Below are 21,483 nucleotides of genomic sequence, written 5' to 3'. Positions count from 1 at the left end.
GAGAACTTGGCCTGAATGTAGAACAAAAAGGCCACTCTAAGGAGGAACCTTCTGGGAGGCCTGGCCGGGGAATCCCTTTTCCTTGCTGTCCCAGCCTGGATGAGGCCTGTGGATCCATGTCCCCACAGCACCGGCATACGACAGAACGCAGTCAATGCTGACTGTGCTCCTGAGGACATGCCAGCAGAACACTGGTTCTCAGGTGGGCAGCATCCTGAGGCCAGCCTGTGGTCCCTCCAAGGCAGCAGCAGCAGCAGTAATCATACAGGTTAACCAGAGAAACCAATGACTGATTCATAAAGACTTGGGAATAGGAAGGCTGCTCAGGGAGCAGGGAACGGTCATGAGGGACAGAAAGTAGATGGCTCTACTGATGCCTGGAACCTGAGAGCACAGCCCTTTTTGTACCCTGGTTTCTTCAAGTATCAAGTGAGGGAAGAGGTGGTCACCACTTTTTTTTTATAACTTACCAAATACCCCAAAATTCAAATGTGAATAACCGTGAAAAAAGATAAAAGCACTGAACACATGTAGGGAACAGCGACGTAATCATTTCGTAACAAATGTATTCCATATTGGAGTAAGGAGCTTCAATGCTGTGGAGGTCAGGGTGGGGCTTCATCCAGGGTCCTGGTTTTAAATACCAACTGCATGCTGACAACCTCCATGGTTCTAGCCCTGGGCCTGACCTCTGCCCTAACTCCAGGTGCAGGTAATCCGGGTGCCGATTCTGAGAGACACCTCAAACCTAACTTGTTCAAACTGAATTCCCTGCCCTTCTCTCTACGCCTCCACTCCTCTCCCCTAACTCCTAACCCACAGTCTTAACCATCTCAATAAATGGCCAATCCATCCTCCCACCTGCTTGGGCCAAAAACCTTAGAAGTTGTCAAAGAAGTCACCCTTAATCCCTCTCATGCCCACATCCAAACTATCAGCAAATTCTACCTGTTCTACCTTCAGAACATATCCAGACTGTAAGCACTTCTTGAGACTCCCCTCCACCAGTATGCTTAGTCCTGGCTACTATCATCTCTTTCACAAGGCTGCCAGAGGGGTGGCTTCCCAGTCACTCAGAGTAAACACCCATCCTTAAAATGGCCTGTGAAACCCAGATGGGATCCTCATCCCTCCCTTCACTGATCATTCCAGTCCATGCCCCTGCTTCCCTACTATTCTACCAACCCACTGGGCATGTTCGCACCTCAGGACTCGCTCCCTCTACCTGGTAGGCTGCCTCAGGGATCAGCGTGCATGGCCCTCTCACCTTCTTCATGACACTGCTATGCTGGATGTCATCTTTGCAGTGAGTCTTCTCCCTGGCTACGCTATCCAAAACTGCTCCTCACTTGTAAGATGGGGATAACTTCACCTATCTCGCACAGAGCTGCTATGATGGTCCAGGGTCTGACTCAAAAAGGAGCTTAAGGACTGTTGAGTGCCCCCTGCCAACTGCCCACCTTTTTTTCATCCACAGGGCAATGATTAGTCAGCAGGAGAGGAGTAGTTCTCATCTATCCTGAAGAGGAATGCTACTTCCAGAGCTCTCTTTCTCCCCCTGTAGGTTATAGGCCTTTGCTCCTTCAACCCCAGCACATGCGGAGCCCCAATAGCTGCTAGTTTTTGTAACTGATACAGCTCCCAGCTCTGGCCCACCACCCTGAGCTCCCATCGGACTGGCAACTCTTCTAGTGCATCTACAGGGCAGTCGTCCTGTCACAAAAACCCTTTCTTCTTCATATTCACAAGGTCAAGTAACATGGCCAAGCAACCAGCTATGCCCTGGGCACCAATGCTCTGCCCAGAAATGCTGCCCACAGCAAGGTATGGTAGAAAGACTATGGACTCTGGAATGAGACTGGCTTCCTGATATGTAAACAGAGATGAGGAGAACGACCCCTGCACTTTGCTGGGCTGGAGTGACAGCCTAATGGAGTACTTGATGCCCCACAAGTGCCCGGGACGTGTTCTGAGACGTGTGGGAGGGGGGGCCCACCTGGTTTCGCTGACGCCCCATCAGAAGCACGCAGAGAACATAGAGCACTTCCAGTTTGTACATGATCTCATGCATGATCTTCATTGACTGAGGCAGCTGGGTCCTGGTGGAAGTGTGAGGCAGGCCATTCTCCTCAGAAGCCCCTGGAGGAGGGAACACAATGGAGGCTGAGACAGCCACCAGGAGAGAGGGTTGAAACACTGCTTGTAAGGAAACATGTTTCTGCTCCTCAAACCAGCTCTGGACAGACTTGAGGTAACAGAGCCATTAGACTGGCCCCTGAGTCCATGACAGAGACTTTGAAAGCCACAAAACCCCCTCTGTGCCCACAGGGGCCAGGCAAGCTTAAAAACAGAAAAACTGACTCTGCACATCATAAGAAAAGGAGTTCTGTATGTATGGTGACAGATGTGAGCTAGACTTACTGGAGCGATTATTCTGCACTATGTGCGAGTATCAAATCATCATGGTGTACACCTGAAAATAATACGTTGGTATCAATTATACTCAATAAAAAACCAAATCGACTCTGCAGTTGCATTCTATCTCACTGACTTTAACACAGTGAAAATGCACTGACACAGCCAATGCAACAACAAGATCCATCTCTTCCTGATATTCTTTTCTCCCGTCATCATCAGAGAGTATCCCCCACCCAAGTGCCCAGTGAGCTAGCAACGAATTGTGCCAAACTCTCTTCAGGTCACAATTGACTCTAAGTACTTGGTACCTCTACCTAGATTCTACAAGGAAGCACTGCCGAAAGACTGAGAGGGATTCTTTTCCGAGATTTCTTTTCTCCTGTTTTGCAAAGAACCATCTAAAGTTTTCTAAGGTTCAGCTTTCCAAGGCAGACTGGGCACCACAACTGCTGTTAATGATACAGATGAACATAGTGTCTACTAGCAGACTTCCATTTTACCCAGTTTCATTGTTAGTAACAATGGCAGCAGCTAAGTAATATTTCTGGGACATGGTATATGCCAGCTATCATATTTTGGGCTGCAGGTAAACCATCACATTTATTCTACTACCCAGTTAACAAGAAAGTCTCAATGAATCATGCAGGTTACAATCAAGAATACTCATGGGAAGGTGCTAGAACAAAGTGCTGAAGGCTGAGGGCTCTGGGATTATAACTTGCTGGCTGTGTAACACTGGTCAGGTTACCTCCACACTAGGCCTCAGACTGCCTCATAGAAGGGAAGTAACAGCAATGCTACTGTGGACGGCTGGGTGGCTATTTGGAGTCAATGAGAACACAAGAAAAGCCCAGCACCTGGTTCTTGGGGAGCCTTCCTCTTAGGTACCTGTTATTTTATTTTTTTCAACGTTTATTTATTTTTGGGACAGAGAGAGACAGAGCATGAACGGGAGGGGCAGAGAGAGAGGGAGACACAGAATCGGAAACAGGCTCCAGGCTCTGAGCCATCAGCCCAGAGCATGACGCGGGGCTCGAACTCATGGACCGCGAGATCGTGACCTGGCTGAAGTCGGACGCTTAACCGACTGCGCCACCCAGGCGCCCCAGGTACCTGTTATTTTAAAAGAGTACTGCTCAGGGTCAAGAGACCTTAGGGATTACTTCCCCTCAACTTTTCTCATGTTTAACGTGAAAAGATGAATGAGTACTAAGGTCCTTCCAAGCTCCCACTGGAACTGCTGCAAGACCTTTTGCAAAGGGCCAGAAAAACTATATGGGATAGAACAGTGGTTATCAAGTAATATTTGGGTAAGGTGCATGCAAAAGTCTGGTGACTTCTACAAGGTGATACCAATGTACAAGAACCCAAGTTATTCTGCCCTACTGGCATGGAACTATGTTTTTACAGCCATGTCATGTCACTAATATAAAATCACAACCCTGGGAGATGACAGGTTGTTGAGTGAAGCAAGACTGAAAGGCAGCATGGCACAGATGTTAAGAGCACAGCCCCCGAGCTAGCCTGCCACATCTGACCCAGCTCTACTACTGTTCACCAGCTGAGTGGCCTTGGGTAAGCTGGTAGATGTCACTATGCTTCAGTATCCATCCTCACCTATAAAACTCGGGAAACAGCAACAGTACCTATCTCTTACCAACATTGCAAAAATCAAAGGATTTAATATATTCAAAGTGCTGAAAACAATGCCTGGCACATGAATAAGTAACATGTAAGTATATGGTAAATAAAAAAATGAGTTTTTTTGCTAATGCTTGCTTGCTACTAGTTTTTTTTTCTTTTTAATCTACAAGGTTTTTTTTTTTTTCAATTAAATTTTTAAAAATGTTTATTTATTGGGGTGACTGGGTGGCTCAACTGGTTAAGTGTCCCAACTTCAGTTTAGGTCATGATCTCGTGGTTTGTGAGTTCGAGCCCCGTGTCGGGCTCTGTGCTAAGGGGGCTGGAGAGCCACTGGGGGACAGGATGCTTAAGGGAAGGACAGGCACAGCGAATAGCAAACAAGCCCTCCTCAGTAATAAACGTCTGTGGAGAAAGAGAAACACAGGCAGCTCAGATGCTTCCCCGGGCAATGCCGATCTTTGGTGCCTGGTTTTCACGGGTTTGACAAGAAAGTCTCTGGGGTAAGTATTTTCAAGAAAGGCAGTTCTTAAACCAATGGCCAGAGCTCAGCAACAAGATTAATTCCCAAGGATGAGGATGGGCAAACTAGTTTGAGAGGTTTCTGCTTCCCTCCAATCTCTTCAGCTGCATAAAACTGATTCAAGGGGTCACCACCCTCCATAGGTCTACACTGCACTCTGGGGCATACTCTTTTTTTTTTTTTTCCTAAAACAGCTTTGAGCTATAATTCAGCATACAATTCACCCACTTGAAGTGTACAATCCAGTGGTTTTTAACATATTCACAGTTGTGCAGCCATCATAACTGATTTTAGAGCATTTTCATCACCCCAAAAAGAAGTCTTATTCTCATTTGCCACCAAACCCCTCATCTCTAGGCATCCACTAAAGTACTTTGTTTCAAAGGAAATGGAATCATAAAATATGTGACCTTTTGTGCCTGGCTTCTTCTACTCTGCACAATGTTTTCAAGATTCATTCAGGTTGTAGCATATACCAGTATTTCATTTTTTACACTGCTGAATAATATTCTGCTATATGAATATACCACATTCTGTTATCCACTTACCAGCTGATGGACATTTGGGTTATTTCCATATTTTGGCTATTATAAATCTGCAGCTGTAAATATTCACGTGTAAGTTTTTACATAAACATGTTTTCATTTCCCCTGGATGTATAAGTAGGACTAGAATTTCTGGGTCATATGGTAACCCTGTTTAGCCTTTTGAGGAACTGTGAAAAGTGCCAGACTGTTTTCCAAAGTGACTGCACCATTTTATATACTCACCAACAGAGAATGAGGGTTCTGATTTCTCCACATCCTTGCCAACACTTGCTATCATGTCTTTTTGATGATAAACATCCTAACAGGTATGAAGTAGTATCTAATTGTGGTTTGGATTTGCATTTCCCTGATGGTAATGATGTTAAACATCTTTTCATGTGTTTATTGGCTATCTGTATCTCTGCTTTGGAGAAATGGGTATTCAAATCCTTAGCCCACATTTCAAAATGTGTTGTCTTTTTATCACTGACCTGTATGAGTTCTTTACAAATTCTAGATTCAAGTCCCTCATTAGATACATGGTTTGTAGCTAATCCATTTCTGCAAAGAAGCCAGTTGAGATTTTGACAGACACAGAGCTCGACACGTGGAGTACTGCTACCTTAATCATACTGAGTCTTCCGGTCCATGAACACGAGATAGCTTTATATTTAGGTCCTCTTTCATAATAATAAAAATGTTTTATAATTTTCAGAGTAGGAGTTTTGCATTTCTTTGTTAAGTTTATCCCTAAGTATTGCACTCTTTTTGATGCTCTTATAAATGAAATTTCTTAATTTTGGTTTGGTCATTGCTACTGTATAGAAACAATTGAATTTTGTATATTGACTTTATAATCTGAAACGCTGTTGAACCCACTTATTAGTTTAGTGGGTTTTTGTTTTTACTGGATTCCTTGGTTTTTCTATATATAAAATCTGAAGAGAGACAGCTTAACTTCCTCCTAATCTGAATGCCTTCTATTTCTCTTTCTCACCTAGAACCCCCAAAGCAATGTTGAGTTGAAGCAGCAAAGGCAGGGGTCCTTGTCTTGTGCCTGATCTTAGTGGGGGAGCAGCTTTCAGTCTGTGGGCATGAAGTATGCTGGCTGGGGGTTTAAGATACCCTTTAATTGGTTGGGACTGCTCCTTTCTCTTCCCAGTTTGAGTGTTTTTATCATGAAGGGGTGTTGGATTTTGTCTGATGCTTTTCTGCATCTACTGAAATGATCGTATTTTTGTTCTTTCTTCTGATACAGTGTATACATCAATTGATTTTCATATACTGAATCAACTATGCATTAATCCTACCTAGTCACATATATACTTACTTGGTCAGGTGTATAATTCTTGTATGTTGCTAAATTTGGTTTGCTAGTATTTTCTTGAGGATTTTTACATTTATATTCATGAGAGATACTGGTCTGTAATTTCCTTATAGTGTCTTTGGTTTGGGTATCAGGTTAATTATGACTCATATGTTAGGAAGTGTTTCTTCCTCCTCTATTTTGTGGAAGTCTGTGACATACTGGTGTTAATTCTTATTTAAATGGCTTCTTATTTAAGAGGCCAGGGCTTCTTTGCGGCAGGGGGGAGGGGGGGTAGTTTTTCTGTTATTAATTCGATCCCTTTACTTTCATAGGTCTGTTCAGATTTTCTATTTCTCGAGTCAGCTACAGGAGTTTTTGTCTTTCTTATCATCTGTCCATTTCATCTAGGCTGTCTAATCTGTTGGCATACAGTTGTGTACAGTATTTCCTTAGAGTCATTTTTATCTTTGTACATGTTGTCATGTACCCTCTTTCATTCCTGGTTTTAGTAGTTTGAATACTGTCTTTTTTTTTTTTTTTTTCCTTGATCAGTGAAGCTAAGTTTGTTAATTTTGTTAACCTTTTCAAAGAACCAACTTCTGGTTTTGTAGATTTTCTCCATTATTTTTCAATTCTCTATTTCATTAATTTCTATTCCAATCCTATTATTTCTTTCCATCTGCTTGCTTTGAGAAAATAGCTTGCCTCTTCCTTTTTCAATGACTTAAGGAGAAAAATTAGGTTACCGATTGGGGAATTTGAGTTTTTGTTTGTTTGTTTTTTTAATGTAGGGATTTATAGCTACACATTTCTCCCTTAGCATGCTTTAGCTGCATTCCTTAAGGTCAGTATGTTGTGTCATTTTCATTCGTCTCAAAATATCTTTGAATTTTTTTTTTTAATGTTTTGAGAGAGAGAGAGAGCAAGCAGGGAAGTGGCAGAGAGAGAGAGAGAGAAACACAGAATTTGAAGCTCCAGGTTCTGAGCTGTCAGCACAGAGCCCAACACGGGGCTCAAACCCACGAACTGTGAGATCGTGACCTGAGCTGAAGTCGGATGCTTAACTGACTGAGCCACTTGGGTGTCCCTCAAAATATCTTTTAATTTTCTTTGTGATTCTGTCTCTGAACCATTGGTTATTTAGAATTATATCACTTAATTTCCATGTTTCTAATATCTGATTTCTAATACTACTTCTCTGTGACTGAAATACATGGTTTGTACAATCTTAATCCTTTCAACTTTACTGAGGCTTTTTAGGTAACCTAGCATATGGTCTACCCTGGAGAATGTTCCATGTGCATGTGAGAAGAACGTATATCCTGCAGTTGTTTGGTGGTGGTCTATATATATCTAGTAAGTTTAGTTTGTTTAAAAAAAATTTTTTTTAACGTTTATTATTTTTGAGAGCGAGCAAGTGCACGAGCAGGGGAGGAGCAGAGAGAGAGGGAGACATAGAATCCAAAGCAAGCTCCAGGCTCTGTCTGAGCTGTCAGCACAGAGCCTGATGCAGGGCTCAAACTCACAAACCACGAGATCATGACCTGAGCTGAAGTTGGATGCTTAACCAACTGAGCCACCCACGTACCCTGTTTAAGTTGGCGCCATGCTCAGTGTGGAGCCCAACATGGGGCTTGAACTCATAACCCTGAGATAAAGAGTCATTCAACCAGCTGAGCCACCCAGCCACCCCAAGTCTAGTTGGTTTAGAGTGTTGTTCAAGTCTTCTATCTCCTTCTTGATCTTCTAGTTGTTTTCTCCATTATTGAAAGTGGGGTATTCAAGTCTCCCAACTATTATTGCTGCTATTTCTCTCTTCAAATCTATTAGTTTTTGTTTCATTTATTATTTTTTTGGCTCTGTTGTTAGATATGTTTATAACTGTTCTATCTTAATAGATTCACCCTATTATAAAATGTCGTTTTTTTTCTTTTATCTCTGATAACATTTTTTGTTTTCAAGTCTCTTCTACTATAGCCACTCCAGCTTTCTTATGGTTGCTCTTTGAAGTATGCATCTTTTTTCTATCCTTTACTCTTAACCTATTTCTACCTTTGAATAGAAAGTATACCTCCTGTAGGCTGCATACAATTGGATCTTTTCTAAAAACTCCACTATGACTATTTTTTGGATAAATTGTTTTAATCTATTCATATTTAAGGTTATTAATGACACAGTTGGGATTACTTCTGCCTTTTTACTTTTTGTTTTCTGCATAGCTTATGTGTTTTTTAATTCCTTTATTTCTCCTATAATACTTTCTTTTGTAGTAAGTGAACACTTTCTGGTATAACGTCATAATTCCTTTAACGATTTTCTCTATTTTTAAAGTTACTTTCTTTGCAGTTGCTATCGGGTTTGCCATATACATCTTAACCTGACAGAATCTTTTCAGATTTATACTAATTCCAGAGCTCCTATATAGCTCTATTCCCCCTCCTCTTTTTGTGCTATTAGTTTTATGCATACTACATCTATGTACACTAACCAACAATATATTGTACAACACACTGCACACAGTTACACAATACACTGTTGTAATTATTAGTTTATATAATTTCATGTTCATTAAAGAAGCTGAGGAAAGAAAGGAGAGCAAGTAAATATTAATAGAGTTTGTTATACTGATCCTCTTATTTACCACTTTGGTTGTCTTCATTGATTCCTGTTGATTCAAGTTACTATCTGGTATAATTTCCTCACTGCAATACAACTTTGGTCCGATCCAAGTTCCCACAAAGTTTCTTTGTGCTGTTACTGTCAAATATATCACACTTCTGTATGTTACAGATTCAACAATATAATTATAAACATATGGTTTTATTTACACAACTGTTTTTAAATTAAGAAAAGGAGAAGAAATATGCATTTATACTGTCTTTTATGATTCTCTAATTACCTTTACTACTGCTCTTTGTTGTTTTGCATAGATTCACATTACTGCCTGAGGTCACCTGCTTTCCGCCTGAAGAACTTCCTTTGGTATTTCTCATAAGGCAGATCTTTTAGTAATGAATTCTCTAAGTATTTGTTCATCTAGCAAGGTCTTTATTTCACCTCTGTTTCTGAAAGAAAGTTTTGCTGCTGACTTTTTTCCTTTCAGCCCTTAGATCATGCCACTGCCTTATGACCTCTATTATTTCCGAGAAGTCAGCTATCAATCTTAAAGAAATACTCTTGAACATGAGGGTTTGTTTTTCTCTTTCAACTTTCAAGATTTTCTCTTTGTCTTTTAGCATTTCTCTTATGATGCGTGTGGGTGTGAATCTCTTTGAATTTATGCTACTTGCAGTTCTTTGAGCCTTTCAGATGTATATATGAATGCTTTTCAAATTTGTGAAGTTTTCAGCCACTATTTCTTTGAATATTCTTCTTGCTCCTTTCAGTGAATTCTTCCTTCCAGTTATTTATAATTTTAAACCGCAGAACTTCCGTTTGGCTCCTTCTTCTATCTCCTCTTTACGGATACCCTCTATTTGATGACATACTGTCGTCATAGCTTCTTTAGTTCCTTCTACTTCTTTAGGCACAGCATCCTTTAGCTCTTTGACCTCCTTATGACAGGTCTCCATTAAATCCAATATCTGGGTTCTCTCACAGGCAATTTCTGTTGCCTGCTCTCTCCCGTATATGGGCCATACTTGCTCTGCATATCTCATACATTTTATTAAACTGACATTAAAAAATTTTTTTTAATGTTTATTTTTGAGAGAGAGAGACAGACAGAGCATGAACAGGGGAGGGTCAGAGAGAGAGGGAGACACAATCTGAAGCAGGCTCCAGGCTCTGAGCTGTCAGCACAAAGCCCGACGCGGGGCTCGAACTCATGGACTGTGAGTTCATGACCTGAGTCGAAGTCAGACGCTTAACCGACTGAGCCACCCAGGCGCTCCTTAAACTGACATTTTAGGTAAATAATACAGCAACTGTGGATACTGGTTCCCCTTCTTCCCTTTTGGGGCTTGTTATTTTCTTGTTCATTTGTTCAGTGACCTCCCTAGACTATTTCAGCAAAGTCTATTTCTCCACAGACTAGCGAGGTCCTTGGTGTTTTGCTTCAGAGGAGTGAAGTTGTGGGGGTGTTTATAGTCTCCCTGGATGACGATTTCTGCCTCATCTGGTATGAAACCCAGCTGTCAGACTCCACTAATTGCTGGCTGAATGCTCCACTGTTTTGTTTTTTTTAATTTTTTTTTCAACGTTTTTATTTATTTTTGGGACAGAGAGAGACATAGCATGAACAGGGGAGGAGCAGAGAGAGAGAGGGAGACACAGAATCGGAAACAGGCTCCAGTCTCTGAGCCATCAGCCCAGAGCCTGACGCGGGGCTCGAACTCCCGGACTGCGAGATCGTGACCTGGTTGAAGTCGGACGCTTAACCGACTGCGCCACCCAGGCGCCCCTGCTCCACTGTTTTTGACAATGCCTTGGGGCGTAATAAAGTGCTCCAAAATCTAATCCAATTAAAACCGGGCCAACGTAGTTTCTGAGACTGAGGTTGGTTTTGACCTCAGAAGAGCTCTGCTTAGCTGTTTTCCTGGTTCTTACTGGTAAACTACCCAGCCTATGGTTTAACTTTTTTTTTTTATGTTTATTTTTGAAGAGAGAGAAAGAGGGGAGCGGTGCGCCCTCAAGTGAGAGAGGGGCAGAGAGAGAGAGAGAGAGAGACCCCCAAGCACAAACGAACCCTGAGATCAAGTCCTGAGACAAAATCAATGAGTCGGACACTTAACAGACTGAGCTACCCAGGAGCCCCTATGGTTTAGCTTCTTGTTCTCACTTAAGAGCTAACATCCTCCTTTTATTTGCTTACCACCAAAATCAACATTGTTTTCCAGAACACCCTTAGGTCTGAACTTCCCTACCTTCTGCTCTTATGCATTACCTCTCGTCCTGGCAAAATCTTGGTGCCGCTACTCTGAGCAGGGTCAGCCGACTTTTAAGTCCTCTTGGCTTGCCTCTCCCTACACGGAAACTCTGTCCTACACCTGAGTTGGGGCAAGGACAGCAGGGTCACAGAATTCTTGCTTGCCAGGCCTAGGGCACAGCTTCTGTACTGAGTGTAGTACAAAGGTAGTCAGAAGAAAGGAGCCCCTGGCATTATGTGCAATAAGTGAATTAAATGAAGTCAGAAAGAGAAAAATACTATATAATATCACTTCTATGTGGAATCTAAAAAAAGTCAAACTCAGAGAAATAGAATGCTGGTTACCTGAGGCTGGGAGAATTAGGAAGATAGTGGTCAAAAGGTACAAACTTCCAGTTATAAGATTAATAAGTTCTGGGGATCCAACGTACTGCATGGGGATTATAGCTAATAATATGTGAATGACATTAATAAAGGAGATCGTAAAAGTTCTCACCACAAAAAAGAAATAAGTATGTGATGAGGTGTTAGTTAATGCTATGATGGTATCATTTTGCAATACATAAATGCATCAAATCAACATGCTATATACGTAGTATTATAAATCAATTATATCTCAGTAGTGTTGGGGCAGGGAGCCTCCGACCTGTAAGGGTACACTCATCAAGAATTTAGCCTCTTCAACTTGGAGTTGGAGGGAATGAGAAAAGCTGGTGGTCTGCCCTCCTCCCCTTCAATGGTGAGATACCATATTCCTTGTTTGGGAATTGTGTCCTCTGTTGAGGGTTGTGTCTTTTTGGCCACGCCAGCCCAGAGTGGAATTCCCAACAAGCAAAAGTTCAAATGTCAAAGACACTCACTGTTCTGAGTTTTAGCAGATTTCCTTGAAGAAATGTTTCCTCATTTGCTGTATGCTCTCAGAACAACTTCCACATATACATGGATGGCTTTTGTTGTTTTTTATAGGTTTTGCTTACAGTTGCAATGGGGAGCAGGTCCACAGAGCTCCGTACACTGCCATCCTGGAACTAGAACTCCTCCTTTCACTTTTACCTGCATGATTACAGTGAGAATTCCTGGGTTTGTACAATCTGACCCCATCTTGCTGGCCAGAGTCAAACGCTTCACCGTTAAGCATATGACCCAAGATAGGCCAGAGTTCTTCACCAGGAAGCTACTGCTGAAACTAGGAGTCTACTCATCGGAACAGAGAGAACACTAAAGAACCATGGAGAATGAAGAAGAGACATGGAAAGGACTCTTTGAGTTCCTAAGAATGCTTTGGTTATTGGATCCAGACAGTCCCTTCTCCCTGCAATCAGGTCTACGCTGAGGGAGTTTAAAGAGGTTTCTGTCACTAGCTTTCAAAAGTGTCTTAACAGTTCTGATCTAGGACTTCCCTGAGGAAAACTCTACTGAGCAAATTTCAATTAATGCTCCTCAGAAAAGAGGTCAAGAATGGCTTCAGAAGCCTAAGGGAAAGCTCCCCACATCATAGAAGACCCTCCCTGCCACTGCCATCCCCCCACCCCCACCCCCCGCTACCAGCCCCCAGCCCAGAAGTACCTTGATTGTGTTCAGACTCCTCATTAGCCACTCGCATCAGGGCATCCAGCACCAAAGCATTGTCTAGCCATGTGTACCACTCCTCCAACTCCTGAAGGAAGCTAGCTGTGCCCGTTGACTCTGACACCTTTCGAGTCGCAAGCTTGCAAAGCCGCTCAACAAAGCCAGGGATGCTGAGAAGGGCCGCTGCCAAGGAGAGGGAATTTTCAAAACAGAGACCAACCAGCTCTAAAGCCCTCAACAAGGAGCCTGTCCCCTACCTGTGGTGGGAATGATTTTTAATCTGACAGTAGCTAGTCAGAGAGCTTCCCTTTAAAATGAAATGCCAAGCCAAAATAAAATAGTAAATTACAGAAACAAGTTCAATTGTAGCAGGTATAGAGAAACAGGCTCTTATATCTACTAGTGGGAATATAAATTGGAATAACTTTAGTGTCTTAAATCTGTGTGTCTTTGAGCCAGGAGCTTCATTTCTGGGAACTTCCCATAAGGAAATAACCAATTATATGTACAAAGATATTCACTGATGTGGTTTCTACAATAGCAAAATAATAAAGACAACTACATGGTCATCAACAGCATATTGATTAAAACTATATCCAATACAATAGAATACAATAGACACTAAGAACAATGACACATATATCTTTATACAGTGACTCAGTAAAGATAATTAAACTTGTTAGAGAAAAAAATTATTACACAGTATTGGCTTAAGCCCATTTTCTTTAAAAATTTGCTTCTTTAAAATATGCACATAATATACACATAAAGAATGAAGGCTATACAGCAAGGTTTTTTGTTTTTTTTTTTTTTTAACGTTTATTCATTTTTGAGAGACAGAGCATGAGAGGGAAAGGGGCAGAGAGAAAGGGAGACACAAAATCCGAAGCAGGCTCCAGGCTCTGAGCTGTCAGCACAGAGCCCGATGCAGGGCTCGAAATCATGAACTGCGAGATCATGATCTGAGCTGAGGTCGGATGCTCAACTGACTGAGCCACCAAGGTGCCCCTATACAACAAGGTATTTACTGTGGCCATTCCTGAGTAGGAAAGGATATAAATTTTTTTTTTTTTTTTTTGAGACAGAGAGAGAGGAGAGAGGCAGAGGTAAGGGGAGGAGGCAGAAGAGAGAACAGGAGAGAGGGAGAGGATCTTAAGCAGGTTTCACACTCAGCGTGGAGCCCGATACAGAGCTCAATCCCATGACCCTGGGATCATGACCTGAGCTGAAATCAAGAGTTTTATTTTTATGCTCAACCAACTAAGCCACCCAGGTGTTCCCATTTAAATGCTTCTTCTAAAACCACTTCTCTCTAGGGGTGCCTGGATGGCTCAGTTAAGTGTCCAGACTCTTCTGATTTTGGCTCAGGTCCTGATTTCAAGGGATCGAGCCCTGCATCCAAGCCCTGCTTGGGATTCTCTCCCTCCCTCTTTCTCTGCCCCTTCCCTGCTCTCTCTCTCTCATTCAAAATAAACTTAAAAAAAAAACAAAAAAAAAAACCAAAAAACCCTACTTCTTTCTAGTTTCATTTTCCTGTAACAAACATGTACTAGCAGTAAGAAAGAAGTTTTTTTTGTTTTGTTTTTTAGGTAAAGAAAGAAACTGAATCACCCAACTCCTATTTCCACTAATCCCATTTTGCTCACAATAATAAGATGGAAATTGTGATCAGCATCAGAGAACATAATACACTTTGGAGGCAGGGAAATCCAGGTTGTAGATCTTCAATTTATCATTTAACCTTCTTTAAAAATAAGGACTAACATCTCTACGTATTTGCTTATACATGTATTAATTAAATCTTCCTGGAAGGACAGAAAACACCAATGGTTGCCAAAGGCAAAGAGAATTAGGTGACCAGAAACACGAGTGTGAGGGGGTAGTTTTTCAATGAACACCTTTTTGAGCCTGTAGATTCTTTAGAACCGTGTGAAGGTATCATCTAATTGAAAAAAAGTAGGTATTTCATAATACCAAGATAATACTATTAATTTGGGGGTATAATATGATATTGGAGTTATTTTTAAAACTGTGGAAATACTGCAATATATGCAAGTTGAATTTTATTGTATCTAGGATTTGCTTCAAAATAAGGTAGGGGGGCTCCTGGGGGTTCTGTCAGTTAAGCATCCAACTTTGGCTCAGGTCATGATCTCATGGTTCAGGGGTCTGACACCACGTTGGGTTCTGTGCTGACAGCTCAGAGCCTGAAACCTGCTCTGCCCCTCTCCCACTTACCTCTGTCTCTCTCAAAAATAAATAAACTTTAGAAAAAAGTTCAAAATAAGAGAGGAACGAATGGGGATAAAGAGAGGCCATCAGTTGACAACTGCTGAATCGAGCTGATGGGTAAATAGGTATCATTATAATGTTATATGTGTCATATACATGTCTCTGTGTGAAGAATCTAAATGAAAAAAATTTTTAAATAATTTTAAAATGTCTATTTATTTTCAGGGGGGAAGGGCAGAAAGAGAGGGATAGCAAATCCCAACTGGGCTCCGAACTAAGAGTGCAGAACCTGACAAGGGACTCGATACCAAAAACCATGAGATCATGATCTGAGTCAAAACCAAGAGTCAGATGTTTAACCAACTGAGGAACCCAGGTGCCCCTAAATGAAAAATTTTAACATAAAATTCAAAAGAACACAGTATTAAAGAAAATTCTTCAAAACTAAAATAAGTTACAACAAAGTACAGCTAGGATTGTACAAACGCATATTAAATTAAGTTCTAGCACAGAGCTCAGCAAATACTCTTAGCCCCCTTTCCATCCTCTATAAATTAGTGACTATAATGTCCGAACTCATTTAAAACAAAAACAAAAACAAAAACAAAAACAAAAACAAAAAAAGCAAGGGCGCCTGGGTGGCTCAGTCGGTTAAGCATCCAACTTCGGCTCAGGTCATGATTTCATGGCTTGTGAGTTTGGGCCCTGCGTCAGGCTCTGTGCTGACAGCTCGGAGCCTGGAGCCTATTTCAGATTCTGTGTCTCCCTTTCTCTCTGCCCTCCCCTATTCATGCTTGGTGTCTCTCTCTCTCTCAAAAATAAACATTAAAAAAAATGTTTTTTTAAAGCTGTAATTATATTAAAATTAACTTTTCTTTAAAAAGTTGAACACAGAATTACCATATGACCCAGCCACACCACATCTAAGTATAGACCCAAAACAACTGAAAAGAGGCGCTCACATAAATATGTACAAACACATCCTCATGACATTTCACAGCAGCCAAAAAGGGGAAAACAATCCAAATGTCCATCAAGAGATGAATGAACTGTGGTATATACAAATATTATTCAGCCATAAAAAAAAAGATGAAACACTGATATGCTACAGAATGGATGAACCTCAAAGTCATCATGCTAAGTGAAAAAAGCAGGATACAAAAAGTTAACGTATTATAGGATTCCATTTAAAAAATATCTAGCATAGGTATAAGAAAGCAGGTAGTTGCCAGGCTTGGGAAGAATGGGAACAGCTGCTTAACATGTACACAGTTTCACTTTGGGGTGATGAAAATGTTTTGAAAATAGATGGAAGTGTGGTTGCACAAACTGTAAATGCACTAAATGCTACTGAATTGTTCATTTTAAATGGTTTATTTCGTTATGTGACACTCACCTTAAAAAAAAAAAATACATGGAGGTAGCTTTTTTGCTTTGAGATACCATTTTTTACTTATTGGCTTGGCAGACATCAAGAAGTTTAAAAAGGCCCTGCAATGGGAAGCATGTACGGGGGGATGGGCAGAAAAGATGTACCATAATTTCTTTAGAGGTACTTGAAACTTGTCAATATCTATCAAAGTTTAAAAGGCAAATATCCAGCACATCATACTCCATACACAAGACTGTTATTTGTAGGAACAAAGGTTTAAAAATAAACCAAATTTCCACCAATAGGGGACTAGTTAAATAAATTGTGGTATGCCCATATATTAGAATACCATGTAGCTATAAAAAGGAATCACATAATTCTGTATGTACTGGAATCGAATGCTTTGCAAGATAAAGTTAAGCAAAAAAAACAAGGAGCAGAATGGAGGCTATTTTATACTACCACCTGTACAGACAGGGAGCAGCCAATCTCTTTCCCCCTCCATCCCCCTGACTGGGCAGGTACAGAATTTCTCTGCAGAGTCATATGAGAAAATGAAACAGGTTGCTATGGGGAGGGGGAACAAACTTTCTACTGTATGTATATACCTGCTATTCTTATTATTTAAGAAACCTTAGACATATATTACTTTTTCCAAAAATAAAAGAGTTTGGATTCTACAGGAAAACCTTCCCAGAGCTGGATTTTTCTCTTAATCTCTTTTCTGGAGGGTGAATGGCTGCAGTTTCTCTGTTCCTCACAGGACAGTTCCTTCCTGCCCTACACTCTCCACACAGCACTTAGACGCAGCACTTAGAACGTGACCTGCCCAGCATTCAGAGTTCCGAGACTCCGGCCCCCACCTTGGGAGATTCTAGAGCCTCTGTGAGTCACTCATCTCTTGAAAACATGATGAAAAGCTATGGGCTCTCACCCTGAAAAAAAAATCATTGGCCTAATTATGCTCATCAAATGATGTACAATCTCCGGGAACTGGCACCCAGCACCACAGTGTGCTAGTAATTCTCACAGCTTTACCAGCAGCTATCACACACTACTGGTTAATGTGAAAATGTCAAACTGGTTGACAACGGAAACACAATTTCTGAATTTCTGCAAAAGCAGACCTTTTCTCTCATATTTGTTAAAACATCAGTATTTTGAAATATTCCCGCAAATCTTTCTCCTCAGCTTAGGCCCTGCTTTCCAGCTGAGAGGATTCTGAATTCTCTCCTAGCTCCTGTGTTGCAGAAATCAGCCCTTGTTAGCTCAGTGTGACCTATAAATTGATAATTATCTGGCCTGTGGCTTCATCTACATCTCTGACTAAAATCTTGATTTTTTTTCCCCCAGATGAAACCATCTGTTCCCACATGAACGGATAGAAGAACAACTGGTAGTTCTGAGAAATCCAAAGAGGACTCTAACATTTTTATTATCTGAGCTCCAGAAAGACAGTATAAATCACTATTTTGCTGGGTAAGAAAACAGCCACAATTTATTAAAAACAAAACAAAAACACATCAGCTTTATATGCGGTTATGGACTGAATTGGGTCCCCTTCCAAATTCATATGTTGAAGCCCAAATCCATAATATAGCTGTATTTGGAGACCGGGCCTTTAGGGAGGTAATTAAATGGGGTCATGAGAGTGGGGCCCTAATCCAATAGGACAGATGTCCTTATATAAGAGGAAGAGACATCAGAGATCTCTTTCTCTCTTTGTACATACACAGAGGAAAGACAACGTTAGGACACAGTGAGAAGGCAGCCGTCTGCAAACCAGAAACCAATGCTGAGGGCACCTTGATCTCGAACCTCTAGCCTCCAGAACTGTGAGAAAATGAACTTCTGTTGTTTAAGCCACCCAGTCTACGGTATGTTATTATGGCAGCCCGAGATGACTGTTACACACACCTTTATTTAAAAATATCCGGTACCGGAGTTCAATTAAAGCATGACAATATTGAGAACTAAGATCTTTCTCATTGCACTTGTGATTTAATTATGTTCACCTTGGCCTTCCCAGGGCATGTGACTGGAGAAAAATGTGTGTGGGGGCAGGAGGCAGGGAAAGAGGAACTGTATGGTCAGAGAGCTGGGAAAGGACCCTGTACAACATCATGTGCTAAAATACAACTTTTAATAAAGCTTCAACCCAAAAGCTACAAGCAGACATCACATGTAGAGTATCTCATGGGTTAGCCACACAGGTATACAAGTGAACCTAGACATTTTATAAAGACTTCCTTTAAAAAAAAATTTTTTTTTAATGTTTATTCTTGAGACAGAGAGCATGAACAGGGGAGGGGCAGAGAGAGAGAGAGAGAGAGGGAGGGAGACACAGATCCTGAAACAGGCTCCAGGCTTTGAGCTGTCAGCACAGAGCCCAACGTGGGGCTTGAACCCACGAACTGTGAGATCATGACCTGAGCTGAAGTCGGACGCTTAACCAACTGAGCCGCCCAGGCACCCCAAGACTTCCTTTTTTTAATGCCTCATATAAAGGAAACTAGGTTTGGGGTTAACTCTCAGTTAATTAAAAAATCAACTGACTAAAATACCTTGTCCTCCAAGAATGATGGGCAGTGCTGGTTTCACTTAAGGTAGCTTACAGACAGGTGGGTGAAGGTAACTGATAATAACAGGATAAAAATGATCTGTAGAACAGATTCCTTAAATGTAAAACTAAAAGATGAAAGTTACTTAGTGCCTCAGCACACACAAGTATCTAATACAGAACCTTTATGACCCTCAGTTTCCTAAGCTGTGCAATGAATGGGGCTGCTTGGAGAAGTAAATAAAATCACTGTTCGGTTATGCAGTTAGCTCAATGTTTGCTACACAGCAGGAGTTTAACAAATGTGAACTTTTGTCAGTATATATGTATGTGTGTTTAAATCAGCTTTAAGGTATAATTTAGTTATAATAGAACTCATGTTTTTAAGAATGAGTATTTTATGATTTGCTAAAATGAGTACTCCTTAAAAGTCCTAAGAAAGGAGAAGGGAGGGGAATAAAAGCCTACACAGACCAGGGTAGGCCTTGGATCTATGGACTCAGGAAGAAAAACAAGCCTAGAGGGGGAACCACCAACCTGGGGTCCATAGGGTTCATATACTTCTGTTTTTATTATGACTAAAACACGTATAATTATATTCCCTAACAACCTAGAAATACAGTCATGACTATGTGGTGTTCATAACTAAAACTAGAATGCTAACAGAGTTAATGAAGGACTCATATTTAGTACTTAGAAGGGAGATTGCTATGTAGCACTTAGCAATTCTGCAGAGCTAGGCCTGGGAATCCACACATCCAGTCAACCGGACTTCAGAAACAAAGTACTGTTTTCAAAGCATCCTCAGGCTACTGTGGGATGATCATGGCTTTCTACTACTGCTTTTTTTTTTAATGTTTATTTATTTTTTAGAGAGAGAGAGACAGACAGAGTGTGAGTGCGGGAAGGGCAGAGAGCGAGGGAGACACAGAATCTGAAGCAGGCTCCAGGCTCTGAGCTGTCAGCACAGAGTCTGATGTGGGACTCGAACCCACAAACCATGAGATCATGACCTGAGCCGAAGTGGGACACTTAACCGACTGAGCCACCCAGGCACCCTCTCTACTACTGCTTTTTAATTGGTTATTCGGTTAACACTAAGGCAGACTGATTTTTCAGTCTGTTAGTGTTCAAGAACTAGCTTTTAAGACACATAAATGATTTAGTTCAAATATGGATCATCTATACTCTTATAACCAAAACAGATATATGCCCAATTTCTCCAAATCTGCTTAGACCAGGATAGAAACAGAAAAAAGTTCTCTTGCTAACAAAAAGCAACAGGTGGGGAAATCATTAGCATATTCATGTGGTTCTAAAATCAAACAATACATAAAATAATACATTCAGAAGTCCTACTTCCACTGCTGTCATCTACCTTGTTTCCAGCCACCCCCAACAGGTAACCATTTTTAGTTTCTTGTGTGTGCTTTCAGTTTATGCATACTGTATATGAGCAAACAAATACATCTGATCTTATTCTCCCCATCTCTGCTTTACTACAAAAAGTATCATACTATACACATAGCTCTGCATTTTCCTCTTTAACAGTAATACATCTTGGAGATGTTATCCTGTATTAGTACATACTAAATCTTCTTCATTCTTTTTTCTTAAAAGCTATACAATTTTCCATTATATAAATGTTCTGGAAATTTAGTTTCTTATCAATAAAACATTTAAGTTGTTCTGGTCTTTTGTTATTACAATGTTGCAATGAATGACCTTGAATATACATCATTGCCTATATACCTACAGGATAAAGGCCCACATGAGGCTTAGTGATCAAAAGGTACGTGTATTTGTAATTCTGATAAACAATGGATCTTACTTTTTTGATGTTCTGAATCCATTAAAAAATCTAATAAAGGTTACAAACTTGGCCCCTATAATAATGAACACATACAAAATTTACATACTCTAAGTGGACCCTATGAGCCCTCACATGGATCAATCTCTGGAGATATTGAAAGAGCAGATAATTTACAAAGGGGTCTCAGAGCCATAATTTCAAAACTCCGAAAACTTTGAGAGATTTTACCTTGGTTGATTTCAGCTGCGGAAGGTCCTAAGCTCAAGCTCTTCTTCTGCTGAGCATTTTTGGCAAGTAGTGTATGCTTGTCATCATTCCCTGTATCCATCTCTGAAATGGTGACAGCCAGAATCCGGCAGAAATTAGCAAGCTGCTGCTGATCAAAATTGGATACTAAAGAACTCAGATTGGGGACTTCATCTAGTCGGATCATTTCCTACAGGAAACACAAATAAAACAATCCCCATGCTCAGTTCATTTGACACTGGATGTGCCCCTTGTTTGCATTCCCCAAAGAATGGGGCTTGGCAGCTAGACCACTTAGGTTAAATCCCAGCTCTGTAAACTGCAGCTGTGCAAACACAGGTAAATTATGGAACCTCTCTAAGTCTCTGTGTGCTCAACTGTCAAATGGGACTAACATACCTTATAG

The 21,483-nt window shown here is 41.0% G+C and overlaps 1 protein-coding gene across 2 annotated transcripts in view; it reads right to left on the bottom strand.

The window, feature by feature from the left end:
- The window catches only part of TRPC4AP (transient receptor potential cation channel subfamily C member 4 associated protein), a 69,932-nt gene that overhangs the window by 14,247 nt on the left and 34,202 nt on the right, over positions 1-21,483 (bottom strand). The window contains exons 7-9 of one of the 2 annotated variants that reach the window (XM_040447251.1): positions 21,060-21,267; positions 12,852-13,037; positions 1,997-2,139 (exon numbers count right to left, since the gene is read on the bottom strand). In XM_040447251.1, the coding sequence (XP_040303185.1) occupies positions 1,997-2,139; positions 12,852-13,037; positions 21,060-21,267 (537 nt within the window). Of the gene's footprint in view, positions 1-1,996; positions 2,164-12,851; positions 13,038-21,059; positions 21,268-21,483 lie in introns of both variants that reach the window. The other variant, XM_040447249.1, reaches the window with a different exon arrangement.

Source organism: Herpailurus yagouaroundi, unplaced genomic scaffold, assembly GCF_014898765.1.
Source record: "Herpailurus yagouaroundi ecotype Mexico unplaced genomic scaffold, PumYag 196, whole genome shotgun sequence".
Classification (NCBI taxonomy): Eukaryota; Metazoa; Chordata; class Mammalia; order Carnivora; family Felidae; genus Herpailurus; species Herpailurus yagouaroundi.
Note: the sequence above shows the minus strand (reverse complement) of the source record. Positions and strands in the feature narration are given on the sequence as shown.